The 21582-nt window shown below is 38.6% G+C and overlaps 1 protein-coding gene across 2 annotated transcripts in view; it reads left to right on the forward strand.

Annotated features, from left to right (window-relative positions):
- The window catches only part of DPYSL4 (dihydropyrimidinase like 4), a 90191-nt gene that overhangs the window by 19495 nt on the left and 49114 nt on the right, over nt 1-21582 (forward strand). For both annotated transcript variants that reach the window (XM_053691743.1, XM_053691744.1), the window contains 5 exons: nt 385-549; nt 18560-18621; nt 18878-18958; nt 19162-19230; nt 19326-19446. In XM_053691743.1, coding sequence (XP_053547718.1) covers nt 385-549; nt 18560-18621; nt 18878-18958; nt 19162-19230; nt 19326-19446 — 498 coding nt within the window. The remainder of the gene's footprint in view (nt 1-384; nt 550-18559; nt 18622-18877; nt 18959-19161; nt 19231-19325; nt 19447-21582) is intronic.

The following is a 21582-nucleotide window of genomic DNA, read 5'->3' on the forward strand; positions in this document are numbered from 1 at the left end:
CGAAAAAGTTCACCTGTAGCGACTAAAATTCTTACCTAATCACATTGAAGAACAACACTAACCCGCTCCTCTGCTGTAAGCGCGTTTGGGCTGTGAAGAAGAGGAACAGTTTATCGCTGCTATCCAACACGCTTAGGGAAGTATTTTTAACTATTTAAAGGAAAAAAATGAATAATGTAGAATTTGGCATTATTCCTTAATTTTCTTTAAATTTTGTGCTGCATTTGTTCGGATATTCATCCCGCAAAAACTATATGAATATCCATGTTTTGTTAATGAATGTTCATTCGTAACAAAACAAATGCACATGTCAACTATTTGACAATAATATATATAGATATTGTGTATAGCATCTACTTACAATACGTGTTCTTTTTGTTTCAGTTGACCATGTTTTTCCTGACGCTGGGATGAACTTAGTTGCAGCATATGATCAGTGGCGAGAATGGGCTGAAGGAAAAGTCTGCTGCGATTACTCCCTGCATGTGGATATCACATACTGGCATGAAAGTCTTAAAGAAGAGTTAGAGGCATTAGTGAAAGATAAAGGTGAGTTTAACAGCATCTAACTTTCTTTTGTTGCTGCACTAGAATAGGTGTTCATTGAAAACAATATTATTGTGATAACATTATTGTGAAGACAACAATCTATGAATAAGTGTAACTGCATTTGTGAAAAACACGTAAGATTTATCTTGGTAACCTCCATAAATTATATTTAATATATTTATATATTTATATTATATATAAGTATGTTGAAGTTTTAATTAGCTCTTCAGTGTGATGCCTTGAACTTGACATTGGGTGTTTAAACCCCTTAGTTCCGCCTCTCCAGTCTGCATCCCACGGCAATGTAGGGATTCCCCTTGCTGTCTGTCTGGAGGAGCTTGAGACAGCCTATAAGGCAACGGTTTTCAGTATTATATTGTGGACACAGTTTTCCCTTCCATAGACCCAGTCTAAGGAAGGTGCACCTGTCTCTGAAATGTCATCACCAAAACATTGTTTATTTTTGCTTAAGGGGCAGTAAAGTTAATATTAAAGTTTCATGATTAAAATAGAACATGCAATTTTAGACTGCTTTCCAATATACTTCTGTTATCTCATTCCCTTTGTTCTTTTGGTATCCTTAGTTGAAAAGCATACCTAGGTAAGCTCACAAGTAGCAATGCATTACTGGGTCCTTGCTGCTGGTTGGTGGCTGCACATATGTCTCTTCTTGAAATGGCTTACCCAATGTGTTCAGCTAGCCACTGCTGCTCCTTTAACAGAGGATACCAAGAGAATGAAGCAAATTAGATGATGTAATTATATATTTGAAAGTTGTTTAAAATTATATGCTCTATCTGAATCATGAAAGAAACATTCTAAATTGCATGTCTCTTTTAAATCTAGTAAGTGTGGACATTGTCTATCAGTATACAGTAATTATGGTGGGGTGTGCGTGTGGGTGCATGTGTACGTGGGTGTGTGTGTGTACGTGTGTGCGTGTGTGTGTAGGTGGGTGTGTGTGTGGGTGAGTGTGTACGTACATGTGTGTGTAGGTGGGTGTGCGTGTACGTGGGTGTGTGTGTGTAGGTGGGTGTGCGTGTGGGTGCGTGTGTACGTGGGTGTGTGTAGGTGGGTGTGCGTGTGTGTAAGTGTGTGCATATGTGTGTGTGTAGGTGGGTGTGCGTGTGTGTAAATGTGTGCATATGTGTGTGTGTAGGTGGGTGTGCGTGTGGGTGAGTGTGTACGTATGTGTGTGTGTAGGTGGGTGTGCGTGTGTAAGTGGGTGTGCGTGTGTAGGTGGGTGTGCGTGTGTAGGTGGGTGTGTGTGTGTAGGTGGGTGTGCGTGTGTGTGCGTGTGTAGGTGGGTGTGCGTGTGGGTGAGTGTGTGCGTGAGTGTGCGTGTGTAGGTGGGTGTGCGTGTGTAGGTGGGTGTGCGTGTGGGTGAGTGTGGGTCGGTGTGTGTACATATACAGTGAAGCTAATGTCCTACAAATTAGTTTATGCATAAACCCACCAAAAATAGAGAGCATGTGTCTCTAGCCTTAAAGACCACAAAAAGTCAATCATTTCTCAGTTTTTCTTTAAATTGCTTAATCAAAGTAATTAAACCTGATCCATCCACCATTAATAAGTTGTTTGAAATTGTGTTTTTAACCATCATGGTCCATCTCTGGACATTATTTATAGACAGTGAAGCATGCAAGAGCCTACTTCCTTTGGAGAAAGATGTTCAGGGATTATGAGGAAGTACAAATAGCAAGTGCCTTTTTATAATTGCTCTCATAGTAACTGGTAACATGGCTGGAGAAACTTGTCACAGTTTTATACTGTGTTTCTGATTTTATCCGAGCTTCATTAAAGAAGGGATACTTGGGTATGCATTCAGTTGCAATATTGCTTTAAAAGGGACCAGGGCCGGCTCAATCATGGGAACTGGGTCAGATGGATCCAGGCAGCACTTGACAAAGGGCTGCACTTCATTGACTGAGTCAGTAACTGTCATACCCAGACCACTCCTGTCTTCTGCCTCCATGGGGGAAGTCACAGACTTCCAGCTGCATTACCTCATCATGCACAAAGACACCGAACCGGTAAGGGGTGACATTCAAGTGCATCTCTTCCCTAACTACCTTCCCACTTGTGCAATAGTGCATAAGCATTGGTTGTATGCAGGCAGACATAGTAAGGTCAGCGCCACAGCGGCCAGGCTAGTAGGGTGATAAGCTAATCAGTAATGTTACTACTGGGGGCCGTCATTGCATTGTCTGACCCAGACAGCACACTATCTTGAGCCGGCCCTGAAAGGGACATAAAATAACATAATTAATCACAAGACATTTCTGCAGTCTCACATGTGCGTGTATTACAAGTTGAGAGTAAACGTGTACCATCAGTTTAGCGTGACATAAAGGGTTAGGGCTAAAATAAAAGTTGCACTAGACACAACATAAATGCATTAAAATAAATTGTTACACTTATATATACACTAATAAAAATGATTCATATAAATATTAATTAAAATATTTTATAAGGGTTAAAATGTGTATGGTTTATGACAAGTTGTTTGAATAAAAAGGCCTGTATATGTATCTAAATATGTGTATGTGGGTATATATATATATATATATATATATATACAGTATATATTATTTGTGTATACATGTGTATTTATATATTTATATATGTATATCTGTATATATCTGTATATACGTACATATATACACAAATATATACTTCTATTCTGAAAGTTCCTTTGTGTGCAGCGAGTTTATGCTGAGCTGAACGCTTCCATCCGCCCAAAGCAAGAGGTGATATAACCTTTATTTGTAGCACTTGTAAATCCTAGTGTTTCAAAAATGTTAGGATTTACTATTACTTTAAAACAGTTTTAAAATATTTTGAAAGAAAAAAATACATGTTTGTACATCCCTAGGGACAGATTACTCACTGGCTGATAACGGCAACCCATATGGCTATATTAGCTGGACAGTGAAACATCTAATAAGCCTAAAGATAGAAAATGTTTGTACCAGCACATAGTTTAAAAAACTGCACTCGATTTTAAAATCACCACTTTTATAAACAATAAGGGGGAAAATACTTTAGTGTCCATTTAAGAAATGTATGCTTGATGTCAGGGGCGGAACTACCATTTGTGCAGTAGAAGCCAGTCTATACAGGGAAGCTTTTTATTAGTGGAGGTGCATGACCTGCTATTTCATCAAGATCTTACCTCTTCCACCACCTTTGCATTTACATAACACACCGCAAACAAAATAAAGACACTACACTCAGCGTTGGTGCAAATTGACCGCAGCTCCTTTATTTTAATAAATAATTTTAGAAACTTTAATAACTTAATAAATAACAGTACAAATATTGAAACTGCATTGTAAATAACATACCCCAAAAGAACAGTGGTGCTAGTCCCTACTTATTTCTTTATATCCATGGCCGTCAATCCACTAATGGACCCAACCGTGCAAGTGATTGAGCCCGTCAATAATAAAACATAAGCCTCTAAGGAACCCCTTGTCCTTAGAGACCCCAAACTTGAATTCCCCCCCATGGGAATCCAAAATACCTCTGCATTAACAATTGGCCATAACCTTCTGTAAATGTAAGGGCTAGCACCCCCGCCCGATATTGCGACAACAAAAAACCCATACACAATAACCCTAAAATTAGGGACTGGTGGGAGGGAGATGTTTTCAGTGCAAAATATTTTTCCAACTGCTGGCTTTCCCGCTCAGCTCCCAGCTAAGTAAACTACCCTGCTCCGCCCCTGACTCCTCCTAACCTGAACCTCAACACTGGGCCTCTTCCTCTGCTGTCAAAGCTCCTTCCGGCTAGCTTTGCACCGCCTCTAGGAGCCCCTTTCTATCATCTGTCTATCTATCTACCTATCTATCTATCTGTCTGTCTATATGTCTGTCTATGTCTGTCTGTCATTCTGTCTGTCTGTCTATCTATGATCTATCCTCAAAATCATTATATAGAGCAGTGTGTATGTTATTACTATTGCTTACTACCTTACCATTACCTTTGGAGGGCCCAAAAAAAACAAACAACATTCACTAGGACTCTCTGTTGAGTAAGTCCACTACTGTTTGATGTGATCAAATGATAAGGCATTTAAGTGCATTATAATTTTTTTCTATCTCAATTTAGATGTGTTTTGCTTGCATAAATTAATGAGAAGGACTTTTTAATGAACATATTTGCTCAGTATGCCTTTGGTGCATACATTTTATATATAAATAATATAGTATATATATATATATATATATATATATATAGATTCAGTATATTTTTATAGAAGAAAAATATATATACATAGCAGAGCTGTATGAGAATACTATGTGTAAAGAAGGGGAATACAGCTCTCAGCACAAAATACTCCTAATTGATCTGATATGCAGATTAAAGGCTGAAACATTAGTATCCAGACACAAAAAACATCTGACACACCTCGGTTAACTCAAAAAGCCATGATATTTATTCCTAATAGAAACAAAGCTAGCATGCAATTGTCATAGCACATGTGGGGCCCCACTAAAGTGGATAAATAGACCACAGTATGTATGTGTATACAGATTACCGTAGGACATAATATGAGCCACAAAATAACAGAGATACATAGATACAAAGGTTAGCGGATAATGTCAACAAATAGTGACTGAGAACACTGAAAGATATATCAATCTTGTCATGTAAAGTCCTGATGAAAAGACTTGATGTAGTATATTGCTTAGAGTCTCTAAGTCACTGATAAGGCATTAAACACTGCTGGTCGAAACTGACATTATCGAGGTAAGAGCGTTCTCAAATATCATTTCGCATGATATCTCCAATCTCAGCAATTTTCAGCTCCTTATCCTTGAGCAGCACATGTAATTGTAACAAATGCATACGACCTTGTTTGTTGCAGCGTGATCCGGGTATGCTGGGCAAAGAGGCATTCAGGTAAGTGGACCGGGATTCCTCCTCTGACGTCCTTTCACTCCCAACAGGTAACAGTCTGTATCTTTGCTCCAGAGAACACAGGTCAGACTTGAAACTCCGTATGTCGGTAAGATGATTTCTTACGCCTCTGCCACAGAAACTTTTCCGGCTCCTTTCGAAAATGCACCCGCCAATCTTTACAGGTGCATCTACTGCTGCTTCAATATGATTAGGTCGACGCGCGTTTCACCCCACAATGCTGTGCGGTCGGGGCCTCGTCAGGACTGTCAATCAGGAATGGAACTTGCTGCTTTTATTGATTGCTCACCTGCCAGTATAGAGAGGTGTGTTTATACCAGCCCATTATCTTTGTTAAAGGTGTGACACCTAGTTTTAAGAAAAGCTGTTCGTTTACCCTTCTACTTCACTTTAATATTTACCTATAAAGAACATCAACAGGCACAGGGTTGATATAGATAAAAATACAGTGTGATATATCTCTGGCGGTTAAGCAAGGTTAGTAGCAAGTTAGGAAGGAAACAAAAAATCACGGCATTTAGAAGAAAACCGAAGTGTGCAGAGCTTGAAGCAAACTATGTCAAAAGGACACATAAAATGAAACTAATTATTTTCCTGTGTATCTAGACAAAAGGTCTAGAGTGAATTAATGATTAGACTATACAAAGTGTTAGAAAAATAATAGCGACTTGTTCGCATTATGCCTTAATTTAAGGAGTACCATTGTTACCACTTATAGTACTTAAATCCTATGGATTGGCTGAGATGCAGCTTGTGAGCTAAGGAAATTCCTTTCCACCTTGATTATTCCATAGATATTAGTTATATAAATGATAAGGATTGTGAATAAAATAGTATGAAGAAGTAATTATGTATTTAGCTATATAATGCTATCTGTATTCGCTAGGAAAACTATTTTAGTTTAAGAAGGATCCATATTCTATTCTCTCATTCAGGCCAAGAGGGGACACTGTCTGAAGCACATATGTCCATCTTGCTTCTTTTTTAAGAAGACAAGCATTATTGTCCCCACCTCTACCATTCATGATTCCCTGATCAATTGCTACGAACTTTAAGGAGGAAGTATTACTATTGTGGACATCTTTGAAATGTCGTGCTACACTAGTGTCTCTCTCATAAAGGATATCATCCCTGTGCTCCTGTATCCTGTCCTTGAACATGCGTTTGGTTTTTCCTACATAGAACAGGGGACAGGAGCAGCTCAGGAGATATACCACACCAACGGTGTTACAATTAGAGAAGCATCTAATGTCAAAATGTTTCCCAGTATTTGCTGAAAATGTTTTACATTTGCGCATATAGGGACAGTATACGCAATGCCCACAGGGAAAGTTACCTTTTACTTGTTGGTGTCTATTCAACCAACATTTATCTGGTTCTGACCTCACAAATCTACTTTTGACTAACTTATCCTTTAAATTAGGAGATTTCTTTGCAGTCAAAAGAGGTTTGCTTCCAACTTTTTCTACAATTTTGTCATCAAGGGAAAGTAAATGCCAGTTGTGTGACAAAATCTCTCTTATATTTTGCCATTGGCAGTTGTAAGTGGTTATGAATCTAATATAGTTTTCATTCTTAACATTTTTCCTGCAATACAGCAGATCATTTCGCTTAAGTTTTCTTACTTTGTTTAAAGTCGATTTTATCAAATTATGTGATTATCCTCTATCTAGAAAATTTTTACACATAATCTCTGCATGGTATTCAAATTTTATTTTTGAGGAACAATTCCTCTTTAGTCTTAGCAATTGGCCATAGGGGATTCCTTTCTTTAGGGACTCTGGGTGACCACTAGATGCCTCCAATAGGCTGTTAGTTGCCGTACTTTTACGATGGTTTTCAGTAGAAATGCTCAAGCCTTCTTTTTTAATGCAAATATCAAGGAATGGAAGCTCCTTTTCACTATATGCATATCTCAGTAAAATATTACGGTTGTTAATGTTGAGTGAATTGACAAATTCTTGTAGGCAGGCCAGGGGGCCATCCCAAAACATCAGGATATCGTCCACATATCTAATCCAAAGGGACACATAGGAGCTGAACACATCCTCAAACTGCTCAAATATGTCCAACTTCCATGCCCCTAAATGCAGACATGCATATGTGGGTGCACATACCGCTCCCATTGCTGTCCCCCTGACCTGCCTATAAATAGAACCATCAAATTCAAAAACATTATTCTCAAGAATAAACCTTAATAGGTCTATTACAAAGGTTGTATGTTGGTCACTTCCAGCACCCCTGGTTTTCAAAAAGTGTTCACTGGCTTTAATTCCTGCCTCATGTGGAATTGATGAGTAGAGGCTCTCTACGTCAAGGGATACAAGGATTGTATTGGGGGAGACAGTTACATTGTCCAATTTGCGCAAAAGATCTGGGGTATCCTTTACGTAAGAAGGAAGAGAAAGAAGAAATGGTCTTAGGAAAAAATCCACATATTGTCCGATATGTTCACTGATGCCCCCTATCCCCAACACAATTGGTCTCCCAGGTGGATGGGATTTATTCTTGTGAATCTTCGGGATAATATAAAAGGTGGGCATCACTGGACAAACCGGATTCATGAATTTAAACTCATCTAAAGAAATCAACCCTTCCATTTTTGCACTTTGTAAAATGTGATAGAGTTTTGATTTCATCAAAATCAATGGATTTCTCTGAAGTCTTTCATATTGGGTCTTATCTAAAAGTTGCCTTTTTGCCTCATTTAAGTAGTAAGTTTCATCTAATAGGACTAAATTTCCTCCCTTATCGGCCGGCTTGTAAATAATTCCCTTAGCTGACATGAGTTCCTTAAGGGCATTCCTTTCCTTGAAGGATAAATTATCAACCCAAATCCAATCATCAGGTAATTGCTCAATTTCTTGTTCAACAGATTTTACAAATAGTGAAATAGCAGGAACCTGTGCAATTGAAGGCATGAATGTGGATTTCGGTTTTAGCTTGGTTCTAAAAATTTTATCACTTTCACGGAATGTAGTACGTCCCTCACTGTCAGCTAAGAGTGATGTTAACGCCTTTTGTGCTTCATTTTCTTTTTTACTTTCTGAAAATTGATGAAGGGTATAGTGTAACACAAGCTTTCTGGCGAACATGTGTAAGTCTTTAATGAGATCAAACTTATTTAACTTATTTGTGGGGCAAAATGAAAGGCCTTTTCTAAGCACTTGGATATGGGTTAAATTGAGGTTAAAGGAGGACAAATTTATGATCTGCAGTTCATCATTAGCAGGGGCAGGATTTAATAGCCCTGATAGGGTCTTCTCCGTGGTCTTCCCCTGTTTCTTGATCTCTGTCTCACAGTGTCCCCTCTCCCTCTCTGCTCTCGCTGTGGATATCTCCTCCCTAATTGGGTTGTTTGTGCCTCTCCTCCTCTTCCTCCCCCCTCGTCTCCTCCTATATTGCTTTGTCCCAAATTCTGGGTGCCTGTAGCTCCATCGTTTTTTGAAATCCTGTCATCCGTATCTAAGTCCGACATATCTGTTCCTGAATCATAGGAACCCTTGTCGAACTTATATACATAGACCTTTTTATTTTGGTAATCTTCTTGGTCACGATGTAATTTTCTACATTTTCTTATTTTAATTTCTGCTTGCAATCTAGATATATGTGTTTTGGTTTCTTCATTTAATTTATCAAAATTGGGATCATGATCAAACTTGTTGACTATCTGTAATGCTTCTTCAACTTCTTCCTTAATTTTATTCAATCTTTTATCATTTCTTTTAATTAGCATCTCAATCATTCCTAATGCACACACTGAAAGTTTCTCATTCCATTCTTCAATGAACTCTAAACCTCCCTCTTCCTCTCTGGCATTAAAGCCTGGGTCAAGAAACAACCTTAAGCCCCTTGGGACAATTTTTTTCTCCACGTAATTTGCTAAACTTGAATTTTCAGCTCTAACCTTAACCTGTTTTACTATACAATTTTTGTATTTTTTGAAAGCGTTGAAAACATTGGTTTCTAAATCACCACTTTCAAGATTTGTATTAGTTAGTGACTCTTTTAGTTCAGCTTCCCAGACTTCATCAGATAGGGTAAAGGCCATGTTTGTAGTGTCTGTGAACAATGTCTCAGCCTAAACAAAAAGGAGCAACATATATAAATTATGATATATGTTATTTTAGTATCTCAATTCCAAGGAATGGAGTGTATTGAGAATGCTCTCTTATACTCCTATATTTGATTAGAACTGAAAATAGCAATAGGGAGAGAAACTTTATTCTTCAAAAACACCTAATAAATAGTGTTTATAAATTTGAAAAAACTAACAGAATTTTATACCTAGCCAGTGTTTAGCTGAACATAGGCCTGGTGCAGACCCCAAAATAAATTATATAGATTCAGTATATTTTTATAGAAGAAAAATATATATACATAGCAGAGCTGTATGAGAATACTATGTGTAAAGAAGGGGAATACAGCACTCAGCACAAAATACTCCTAATTGATCTGATATGCAGATTAAAGGCTGAAACATTAGTATCCAGACACAAAAAACATCTGACACACCTCGGTTAACTCAAAAAGCCATGATATTTATTCCTAATAGAAACAAAGCTAGCATGCAATTGTCATAGCACATGTGGGGCCCCACTAAAGTGGATAAATAGACCACAGTATGTATGTGTATACAGGTTACCATAGAACATAATATGAGCCACAAAATAACTCAGACACTACAAACATGGCCTTTACCCTATCTGATGAAGTCTGGGAAGCTGAACTAAAAGAGTCACTAACTAATACAAATCTTGAAAGTGGTGATTTAGAAACCAATGTTTTCAACGCTTTCAAAAAATACAAAAATTGTATAGTAAAACATGTTAAAGGGACACTAAACCCAAACATTTTCTTTCATGATTAAGGTAGAGAATACAATTTTAAACAACATTCCAATTTACTTCTATTACCTAATTTGCTTCATTCTTTAGATATACTTTAATGAAGAAATAGCAATGCACACGGTGAACCAATCACAGGAGGCATCTATGTGCAGCTACCAATCAGCAGCTACTAAGCATATCTAGATATGCTTTTCAGCAAAGAATATCAAGAGAATGAAGCAAAATAAATAATAGAAGTAAATTAGAAAGTTGTTTATAATTGTATGCTCTTTCTAAATCGTGAATGAAAAAATTTGGGTTTCATGTCCATTTAAGGTTAGAGCTGAAAATTCAAGTTTAGCAAATTACGTGGAGAAAAAAATTGTCCCAAGGGGCTTAAGGTTGTTTCTTGACCCAGGCTTTAATGCCAGAGAGGAAGAGGGAGGTTTAGAGTTCATTGAAGAATGGAATGAGAAACTTTCAGTGTGTGCATTAGGAATGATTGAGATGCTAATTAAAAGAAATGATAAAAGATTGAATAAAATTAAGGAAGAAGTTGAAGAAGCATTACAGATAGTCAACAAGTTTGATCATGATCCCAATTTTGATAAATTAAATGAAGAAACCAAAACACATATATCTAGATTGCAAGCAGAAATTAAAATAAGAAAATGTAGAAAATTACATCGTGACCAAGAGGATTACCAAAATAAAAAGGTCTATGTATATAAGTTCGACAAGGGTTCCTATGATTCAGGAACAGATATGTCGGACTTAGATACGGATGACAGGATTTCAAAAAACGATGGAGCTACAGGCACCCAGAATTTGGGACAAAGCAATATAGGAGGAGACGAGGGGGGAGGAAGAGGAGGAGAGGCACAAACAACCCAATTAGGGAGGAGATATCCACAGCGAGAGCAGAGAGGGAGAGGGGACACTGTGAGACAGAGATCAAGAAACAGGGGAAGACCACGGAGAAGACCCTATCAGGGCTATTAAATCCTGCCCCTGCTAATGATGAACTGCAGATCATAAATTTGTCCTCCTTTAACCTCAATTTAACCCATATCCAAGTGCTTAGAAAAGGCCTTTCATTTTGCCCCACAAATAAGTTAAATAAGTTTGATCTCATTAAAGACTTACACATGTTCGCCAGAAAGCTTGTGTTACACTATACCCTTCATCAATTTTCAGAAAGTAAAAAAGAAAATGAAGCACAAAAGGCGTTAACATCACTCTTAGCTGACAGTGAGGGACGTACTACATTCCGTGAAAGTGATAAAATTTTTAGAACCAAGCTAAAACCGAAATCCAAATTCATGCCTTCAATTGCACAGGTTCCTGCTATTTCACTATTTGTAAAATCTGTTGAACAAGAAATTGAGCAATTACCTGATGATTGGATTTGGGTTGATAATTTATCCTTCAAGGAAAGGAATGCCCTTAAGGAACTCATGTCAGCTAAGGGAATTATTTACAAGCCGGCCGATAAGGGAGGAAATTTAGTCCTATTAGATGAAACTTACTACTTAAATGAGGCAAAAAGGCAACTTTTAGATAAGACCCAATATGAAAGACTTCAGAGAAATCCATTGATTTTGATGAAATCAAAACTCTATCACATTTTACAAAGTGCAAAAATGGAAGGGTTGATTTCTTTAGATGAGTTTAAATTCATGAATCCGGTTTGTCCAGTGATGCCCACCTTTATTATTATTATTATTATTATTTTTTATTTATAAAGCGCCAACAGATTCTGCAGCGCTGTTCATAGGTAACAAAGATAAAAGGACAGTACAATATGAGACACCAGACAAAATTTAACAAACAAATACAGGAGAAATTGGGAGCCCTGTTCCCGTGGGAACTTACAATCTAAATGGGGAGGAGGGTGAGAAACAGGAGGTGGGGACTGCAAAGGTGGGAGTGATGTTAGTGTGAAGTTAGATGAGGGCAACTATTAGGCAAGTGGAATTCATTAGTTACTGATTTGGTTATAGGCTTCCCTGAACAAGAAGGTCTTTAGGGAGCGTTTAAAGGAGGAGAGGTTGGGGGAAAGTCTGACAGCACGAGGAAGTGCGTTCCAGAGGGTTGGTGCCGCACGAGAGAAGTCCTGTAGTCTAGCATGAGAGGAGGTGATGGTAGAAGAGGCAAGGAGTAGATCGTTGTTGGATCTTAGGGGACGGGCTGGAGTATATTTGTGGATGAGTGAGGACAGGTATGGGGGGGCTGCATTGGTAAGGGCTTTGTAGGTCAAAGTGAGAATTTTGAATTTAATTCTGCTGTGAATGGGGAGCCAGTGAAGGGACTCACAGAGGGGTGCGGCAGATACAGAGCGTCGGGAGAGGTGGATTAGCCTAGCAGAGGCATTTAGGATGGATTGAAGGGGGGAGAGGCGGGAGAGAGGAAGGCCAGTTAGTAGGTTGTTACAGTAGTCAAGCCGGGAAATTACTAGGGAATGGATTAGCTGTTTAGTAGTTTCAGCGCTCAGAAAAGGACGGATTTTGGAGATATTGCGTAGGTGGTTGCGACAGGATGAAGAGAGCGATTGGATGTGGGGTATGAAGGACAGATTGGAGTCAAGTGTAACTCCAAGGCAGCGGACTTGGGGTGATGGGGAGATAGTGGTGTCGCCGACAGTGATAGTAAAGTTAGAAACTGGAGTAGAATTAGTTGGGGGGATTAGAAGAAGCTCAGTCTTGGACATGTTGATTTTTAGGTGGTGAGAGGCCATCCAGGAAGAAATGCCAGATAAGCAGCTGCTGATGTGGGAAAGGACAGACGGAGAGAGTGCAGGAGTGGATAGGTAGATCTGAGTATCATCAGCATAGAGGTGATAGTTGAAGCCATAGCTACTAATAAGTTGACCCAGCGAGGAAGTATAAATAGAGAAGAGTAGAGGGCCTAGAACAGAGCCTTGAGGTACTCCAACAGACAGAGGCAGTGGAGAGGATGAGTCACCAGCAAATGAGACAGAAAAGGATCTATTAGAGAGATAAGAGTGGATCCAGGAGAGGGCAATGTCACAGAGTCCAAGGGAGCTGAGAGTCCATAAGAGGAGGGGATGGTCAACAGTGTCAAAGGCAGCAGACAGGTCAAGTAAGATAAGTATAGAATAGTGGCCATTGTTTTTAGCAGAAAGAAGATCGTTCGTAACCTTGGTGAGGGCAGTCTCAGTTGAGTGTTGGGGACGGAAGCCAGATTGCAGGGGGTCAAGCAGTGAGTTGGAGGATAGGAAGTGTGTTAGGCGATCGAAAACTAGTTTTTCTAGGACTTTAGAAGCTAGCGGAAGTAGTGATATGGGGCGGTAGTTTGCAGGAGAATTGGGGTCGAGGGAGTGTTTTTTGAGGATGGGGGTGACCTTTGCATGTTTGAATGATGATGGAAATGAACCAGTAGTAAGGGATCGGTTGAATATGTGAGTAAGAGCTGGGGTGAGGGTAGAGGACAGAGAGGGTATTAGATGTGAAGGGATAGGGTCAAGGGGGCATGTAGTGAGGTGTGAGGAAGATATTAGGGAACTCACTTCATTCTCAGTGGTTGGGGGGAAGGTACTGAGAGTGTTGGAGGGGGTGACCGGGGGTGCAGTTGAAAGGTTGCAGTCTTGTGGTGGGATGTTGCTTCTGATGGTAAGTGTTTTGTTGAAAAAGTAATCTGCCAAGTCTTGAGCACTAAAGTCAGATGAGGGGGGTGGTGCAGGTGGATAGAGGAGAGTGTTGAAAGTGGAGAAGAGACGTTTAGGGTTTGAGGAGTGAGAAGATATGAGAGAAGAGAAGTAGTTTTGCTTGGCTAAGTGAAGGGCAGAGGAGTAAGAATAAAGAATGAACTTATAGTGTAGGAAATCGTGTTCAGAGCGGGATTTCCTCCAGGCACGTTCAGCAGCACGGGAGCATTTTTGTAGATAGCGTGTTTGCTGAGAGTGCCAGGGCTGGAGCTGACGACGTGGGGTTTTGCGTATTTGTGGAGGAGCAAGGGTGTCGAGTGCAGAGGAAAGAGTATTGTTATAGTGGTCTGTAGCAAGGTCAGGGCAGGATACCATGGAAGTGTGGGGAAGGTGTTTTTGAATAAGGTTAGAAAGTTGGAGAGGATCCACCTTTTATATTATCCCGAAGACTCACAAGAATAAATCCCATCCACCTGGGAGACCAATTGTGTCGGGGATAGGGGGCATCAGTGAACATATCGGACAATATGTGGATTTTTTCCTAAGACCATTTCTTCTTTCCCTTCCTTCTTACGTAAAGGATACCCCAGATCTTTTGCGCAAATTGGACGATGTAACTGTCTCCCCCAATACAATCCTTGTATCCCTTGACGTAGAGAGCCTCTACTCATCAATTCCACATGAGGCAGGAATTAAAGCCAGTGAACACTTTTTGAAAACCAGGGGTGCTGGAAGTGACCAACATACAACCTTTGAAATAGACCTATTAATGTTTATTCTTGAGAATAATGTTTTTGAATTTGATGGTTCTATTTATAGGCAGGTCAGGGGGACAGCAATGGGAGCGGTATGTGCACCCACATATGCATGTCTGCATTTAGGGGCATGGAAGTTGGACATATTTGAGCAGTTTGAGGATGTGTTCAGCTCCTATGTGTCCCTTTGGATTAGATATGTGGACGATATCCTGATGTTTTGGGATGGCCCCCTGGCCTGCCTACAAGAATTTGTCAATTCACTCAACATTAACAACCGTAATATTTTACTGACATATGCATATAGTGAAAAGGAGCTTCCGTTCCTTGATATTTGCATTAAAAAAGAAGGCTTGAGCATTTCTACTGAAAACCATCGTAAAAGTACGGCAACTAACAGCCTATTGGAGGCATCTAGTGGTCACCCAGAGTCCCTAAAGAAAGGAATCCCCTATGGCCAATTGCTAAGACTAAAGAGGAATTGTTCCTCAAAAATAAAATTTGAATACCATGCAGAGATTATGTGTAAAAATTTTCTAGATAGAGGATATTCACATAATTTGATAAAATCGACTTTAAACAAAGTAAGAAAACTTAAGCGAAATGATCTGCTGTATTGCAGGAAAAATGTTAAGAATGAAAACTATATTAGATTCATAACCACTTACAACTGCCAATGGCAAAATATAAGAGAGATTTTGTCACACAACTGGCATTTACTTTCCCTTGATGACAAAATTGTAGAAAAAGTTGGAAGCAAACCTCTTTTGACTGCAAAGAAATCTCCTAATTTAAAGGATAGGTTAGTCAAAAGTAGATTTGTGAGGTCAGAACCAGATAAATGTTGGTTGAATAGACACCAACAAGTAAAAGGTAACTTTCCCTGTGGGCATTGCGTATACTGTCCCTATATGCGCAAATGTAAAACATTTTCAGCAAATACTGGGAAACATTTTGACATTAGATGCTTCTCTAATTGTAACACCGTTGGTGTGGTATATCTCCTGAGCTGCTCCTGTCCCCTGTTCTATGTAGGTAAAACCAAACGCATGTTCAAGGACAGGATACAGGAGCACCGGGATGATATCCTTTATGAGAGAGACACTAGTGTAGCACGACATTTCAAAGATGTCCACAATAGTAATACTTCCTCCTTAAAGTTCGTAGCAATTGATCAGGGAATCATGAATGGTAGAGGTGGGGACAATAATGCTTGTCTTCTTAAAAAAGAAGCAAGATGGACATATGTGCTTCAGACAGTGTCCCCTCTTGGCCTGAATGAGAGAATAGAATATGGATCCTTCTTAAACTAAAATAGTTTTCCTAGCGAATACAGATAGCATTATATAGCTAAATACATAATTACTTCTTCATACTATTTTATTCACAATCCTTATCATTTATATAGCTAATATCTATGGAATAATCAAGGTGGAAAGGAATTTCCTTAGCTCACAAGCTGCATCTCAGCCAATCCATAGGATTTAAGTACTATAAGTGGTAACAATGGTACTCCTTAAATTAAGGCATAATGCGAACAAGTCGCTATTATTTTTCTAACACTTTGTATAGTCTAATCATTAATTTACTCTAGACCTTTTGTCTAGATACACAGGAAAATAATTAGTTTCACTTTGTGTGTCCTTTTGACATAGTTTGCTTCAAGCTCTGCACACTTCGGTTTTCTTCTAAATGCCGTGATTTTTTGTTTCCTTCCTAACTTGCTACTAACCTTGCTTAACCGCCAGAGATATATCACACTGTATTTTTATCTATATCAACCCTGTGCCTGTTGATGTTCTTTATAGGTAAATATTAAAGTGAAGTAGAAGGGTAAACGAACAGCTTTTCTTAAAACTAGGTGTCACACCTTTAACAAAGATAATGGGCTGGTATAAACACACCTCTCTATACTGGCAGGTGAGCAATCAATAAAAGCAGCAAGTTCCATTCCTGATTGACAGTCCTGACGAGGCCCCGACCGCACAGCATTGTGGGGCGAAACGCGCGTCGACCTAATCATATTGAAGCAGCAGTAGATGCACCTGTAAAGATTGGCGGGTGCATTTTCGAAAGGAGCCGGAAAAGTTTCTGTGGCAGAGGCGTAAGAAATCAGCTTACCGACATACAGAGTTTCAAATCTGACCTGTGTTCTCTGGAGCAAACATACAGACCGTTACCTGTTGGGAGTGAAAGGACGTCAGAGGAGGAATCCTGGTCCACTTACCTGAATGCCTCTTTGCCCAGCATACCTGGATCACGCTGCAACAAACAAGGTCGTATGCATTTGTTACAATTACATGTGCTGCTCAACGATAAGGAGCTGAAAATTGCTGAGATTGGAGATATCAGGCGAAATGATATTTGAGGACGCTCTTACCTCGATAATGTCAGTTTCGACCAGCAGTGTTTAATGCCTTATCAGTGACTTAGAGACTCTAAGCAATATACTACATCAAGTCTTTTCATCAGGACTTTACATAACAAGATTGATATATCTTTCAGTGTTCTCAGTCACTATTTGTTGACATTATCCGCTAACCTTTGTATCTATGTATCTCTGTTATTTTGTGGCTCATATTATGTCCTACGGTAACCTGTATACACATACATACTGTGGTCTATTTATCCACTTTAGTGGGGCCCCACATGTGCTATGACAATTGCATGCTAGCTTTGTTTCTATTAGGAATAAATATCATGGCTTTTTGAGTTAACCGAGGTGTGTCAGATGTTTTTTGTGTCTGGATACTAATGTTTCAGCCTTTAATCTGCATATCAGATCAATTAGGAGTATTTTGTGCTGAGTGCTGTATTCCCCTTCTTTACACATAGTATTCTCATACAGCTCTGCTATGTATATATATTTTTCTTCTATAAAAATATACTGAATCTATATAATTTATTTTGGGGTCTGCACCAGGCCTATGTTCAGCTAAACACTGGCTAGGTATAAAATTCTGTTAGTTTTTTCAAATTTATAAACACTATTTATTAGGTGTTTTTTTGAAGAATAAAGTTTCTCTCCCTATTGCTATTTTCAGTTCTAATCAAATATAGGAGTATAAGAGAGCATTCTCAATACACTCCATTCCTTGGGATTGAGATACTAAAATAACATATATCATAATTTATATATGTTGCTCCTTTTTGTTTAGGCTGAGACATTGTTCACAGACACTACAAACATGGCCTTTACCCTATCTGATGAAGTCTGGGAAGCTGAACTAAAAGAGTCACTAACTAATACAAATCTTGAAAGTGGTGATTTAGAAACCAATGTTTTCAACGCTTTCAAAAAATACAAAAATTGTATAGTAAAACAGGTTAAGGTTAGAGCTGAAAATTCAAGTTTAGCAAATTACGTGGAGAAAAAAATTGTCCCAAGGGGCTTAAGGTTGTTTCTTGACCCAGGCTTTAATGCCAGAGAGGAAGAGGGAGGTTTAGAGTTCATTGAAGAATGGAATGAGAAACTTTCAGTGTGTGCATTAGGAATGATTGAGATGCTAATTAAAAGAAATGATAAAAGATTGAATAAAATTAAGGAAGAAGTTGAAGAAGCATTACAGATAGTCAACAAGTTTGATCATGATCCCAATTTTGATAAATTAAATGAAGAAACCAAAACAGGTATAAAATTCTGTTAGTTTTTTTCAAATTTATAAACACTATTTACTAGGTGTTTTTGAAGAATATAGTTTCTCTCCCTATTGCTATTTTCAGTCCTAATATATATATATATAAAGAATACCGTTTTACTATGTGTTTATTTGAAATATGAAACTTCTAAACACATTAGTATAAATGACTCATCCAATTCCTTTTTCTTTAAGGTGTGAATTCATTTCTGGTCTTTATGGGTTACAAAGACAAATACCAGTGCACAGACGCTCAGGTAAAATATTATATTAATTTGATTAACAACTTACTAAAGGGACCACTTAATATGTACATTTTAATAAGAACATTTTGAATTAAAAATATAAGTTAAAGTATTTTACGTTGAATTGGAAACTTAAAGAGATTCATTATTAAAAAAAAAATCTGTATAATTTTTTTTAAACATTTTAAAATGTCAAAGAAATGAATGGTTTTAATTTCACTTTTAATTTGTTGGAATTTTAAGATGTTCTTATATTGTCTCTTTGCAGATGTACGAAATATTCAGTATTATTCGTGAACTTGGAGCCATAGCGCAAGTGCACGCCGAAAACGGGGACATCATTCTAGAAGTATTGTCATGATTTGCTATTCTTAATTGTTCACCTGTAACTGAATGAGTAAAGATAGAAATATAACCCATTGGATGAAAAAGAAGGCTACTGCAATGTGCTGCAGCCGTTTTTGGCAGCCAAAAGGGTTAAAGATCTAAAAACATTTGACGGGCTTTGTCTTTTATGAAGCATTTTTTTTCTCTGATTTTTATTTTTTACAGGAGCAAAAGCGTGTCTTAGAACTTGGCATTACTGGCCCTGAAGGCCACATACTGAGTCACCCAGAGGAGGTAATTAATTCTTTGTGCATTTTCATACTTCAGCCGTTTTTGTGTTGTTATGCAACTGACTAATGTCAGCTTTGACACCTTCTCTATTTCTCTAGGTTGAAGCTGAAGCAACGTACCGTGCAATAACTATAGCAAAACAAGCCAACTGCCCCTTGTACATTACCAAGGTTATGAGCAAAGGGGCTGCAGATGTGATCGCTCAGGCAAGAAGAAAAGGTAATCACATTTAGAAAACAAACAATTCTTGACCATAAAAGAAGGGGAGATATACTTTTTTAGTCTTTTTTTCTACATGCACAATGGGAAATGATTTACTACTTTCTATGATCACTGCCCCATAACATTTTTTGGCACATTCCTCCATTCAGTATTTCTCATAGCTCTTTAAATAAATGTTGTAGGACATATTTATTTAATGAATCTCTGAAACATTTATAAACATGTTGTGTTATGTATTAGAAGCTTTTGACAGGTGGGAGAGCTTCCCTGCTGAAGAGGTAATGCCAGATAATGCACAGATCAGCAGTTATTAACATTGTTTACATAAAAAGCACTGGCGATATGATTTAGAATGACTGGTCCTTATTGTAGTCTGAATACGTAAATTAGTAAGGAGTATCACGTAATCTATCACTGTTAGATAAAGATTAAAAACGTTTGGTGTGGACCATATAGTACAATATGTATCCATAAAGTTCAAGCCAAATGCATTTTCCTATACAAAGAGAAATGCAAGATCTGAATGGACCCAAAATCTTATAAAGTACAGGCCTACTCCAGTGGCTGGTAGATGATAGCAGTGGTGAAGGGCTTCCAGCAGATGATGGGGGAATACCCTGGCCCCTCCTGGCTGCTAGAATGGACCTGTATAGTACAACACTACTGATCCATACAGGTCAAGACAAATACGTATTTTGTTTGCAATGCGGTAAGAAATGCAGTAAAAAAATGTTGGACCTGTATGGGCCCATATTGTCATACAATACATATCCACTCCAGAGTTAGCTAGCAGGCAGCTTCAAGAAAACGACCAATGGGAAACCACACTCCCTTCTAGCTGCTGACAAAGAGGAACCCATCCTGGCTGCTTCTCAGCAGCAGACAAAGGGGGAATCTCAACTCCCAGAGACTGACAAGGGGGGGGGGGGGATCCAAACACAAGTGAGCACAAATGACTGAGATATAGAAGTGAAGCTGGCAGTGAAGGGTTTAGGCTGCTGATTAAACATCAGTGCTGTAAGGTGGTAATAAATGTATAGCTCCTCCTACCCAATTCTCCTTCCTGCATAGCCGGCCTTATCTTTTCTCACAATACTATCCTGACCATAACCTTTTCCTTCTTCTTGATTTAAATGGTGTTCGCTAGTAAGACTGTTGGCTTTTTGAATAGCTGCCCATCACAATATAGTCTGCAAAGGTGCAATCACTTGTTTCCTGCCTGGGCTTGAGAAGTTCTGCAATTATTACCTAGGTTTATTAGCAAATGCTGCTTTATGGGTCATGTTGAATAGCAAGTGCATTTGACTTTAAATAAGATTGTTAGTGTAATATGTTTGCATATCAGGGCCGTTACTAGGTTCCAATAAGATTTGGTTCTAAAGTCCCAAGTCAAACTTAGTGGCCCCTAACAAGATTCCTCTGAAATATCAGTGATACACCAAGTATTCCCACATGCAGGTGACATTTATATACTATGTCATCTCATATGCAGATAACAGGTCGCTGTTTCCTGGAGGCTTTCTAAAACTTGATATGAGGAGGTCTTCTGGGCATTGGTCCATCTGTGTTTTTGTTTTGTTTAACATAGCTATAAGAGGTGGTGTGGTTTAATGGGTGAGTCCCCAGCAGGGTGGGCGGAGTTGGGGCAATCTATGGTTTTACTCTAGAAACCGAGACATTTTTCCTTATGGGAAAGCAGCAGGAGGGACATCGTGCAAAGCTCCAACCCATGACAGTCTGGTTATTGATCCATACAGCCTCTCTGTGCACACTGTGTGTTCAGGTACTGAAGCTTGAATATTTGTAGCTCATTTTCCTGACCTCATTTGTAGCTATGACAGAAATTAATTGCAATGCACGTGTGAAGGAATAAATCTAGGTTAGATCATCTAAGGTTGCTAGTTTGTGGATTCTGCTGTTTAAGTACAAAGTCATTCTGTAGGGATCAGCACATAATTATATAACACTTATATAGGTTAATTGTGTTTGACAGTAGATTATTCCTCTTTTTATGTTTTTTATATATCTGCCAAAAATGTAAATCTATGTCCATAATCTTAGAGTGAAATAGTTTTTTGTTTCATGGTTCAGACAGATGTAAACACTTTTAAACAACTTTCCAATGTATTCATA

Source organism: Bombina bombina, chromosome 9, assembly GCF_027579735.1.
Source record: "Bombina bombina isolate aBomBom1 chromosome 9, aBomBom1.pri, whole genome shotgun sequence".
Classification (NCBI taxonomy): domain Eukaryota; kingdom Metazoa; phylum Chordata; class Amphibia; order Anura; family Bombinatoridae; genus Bombina; species Bombina bombina.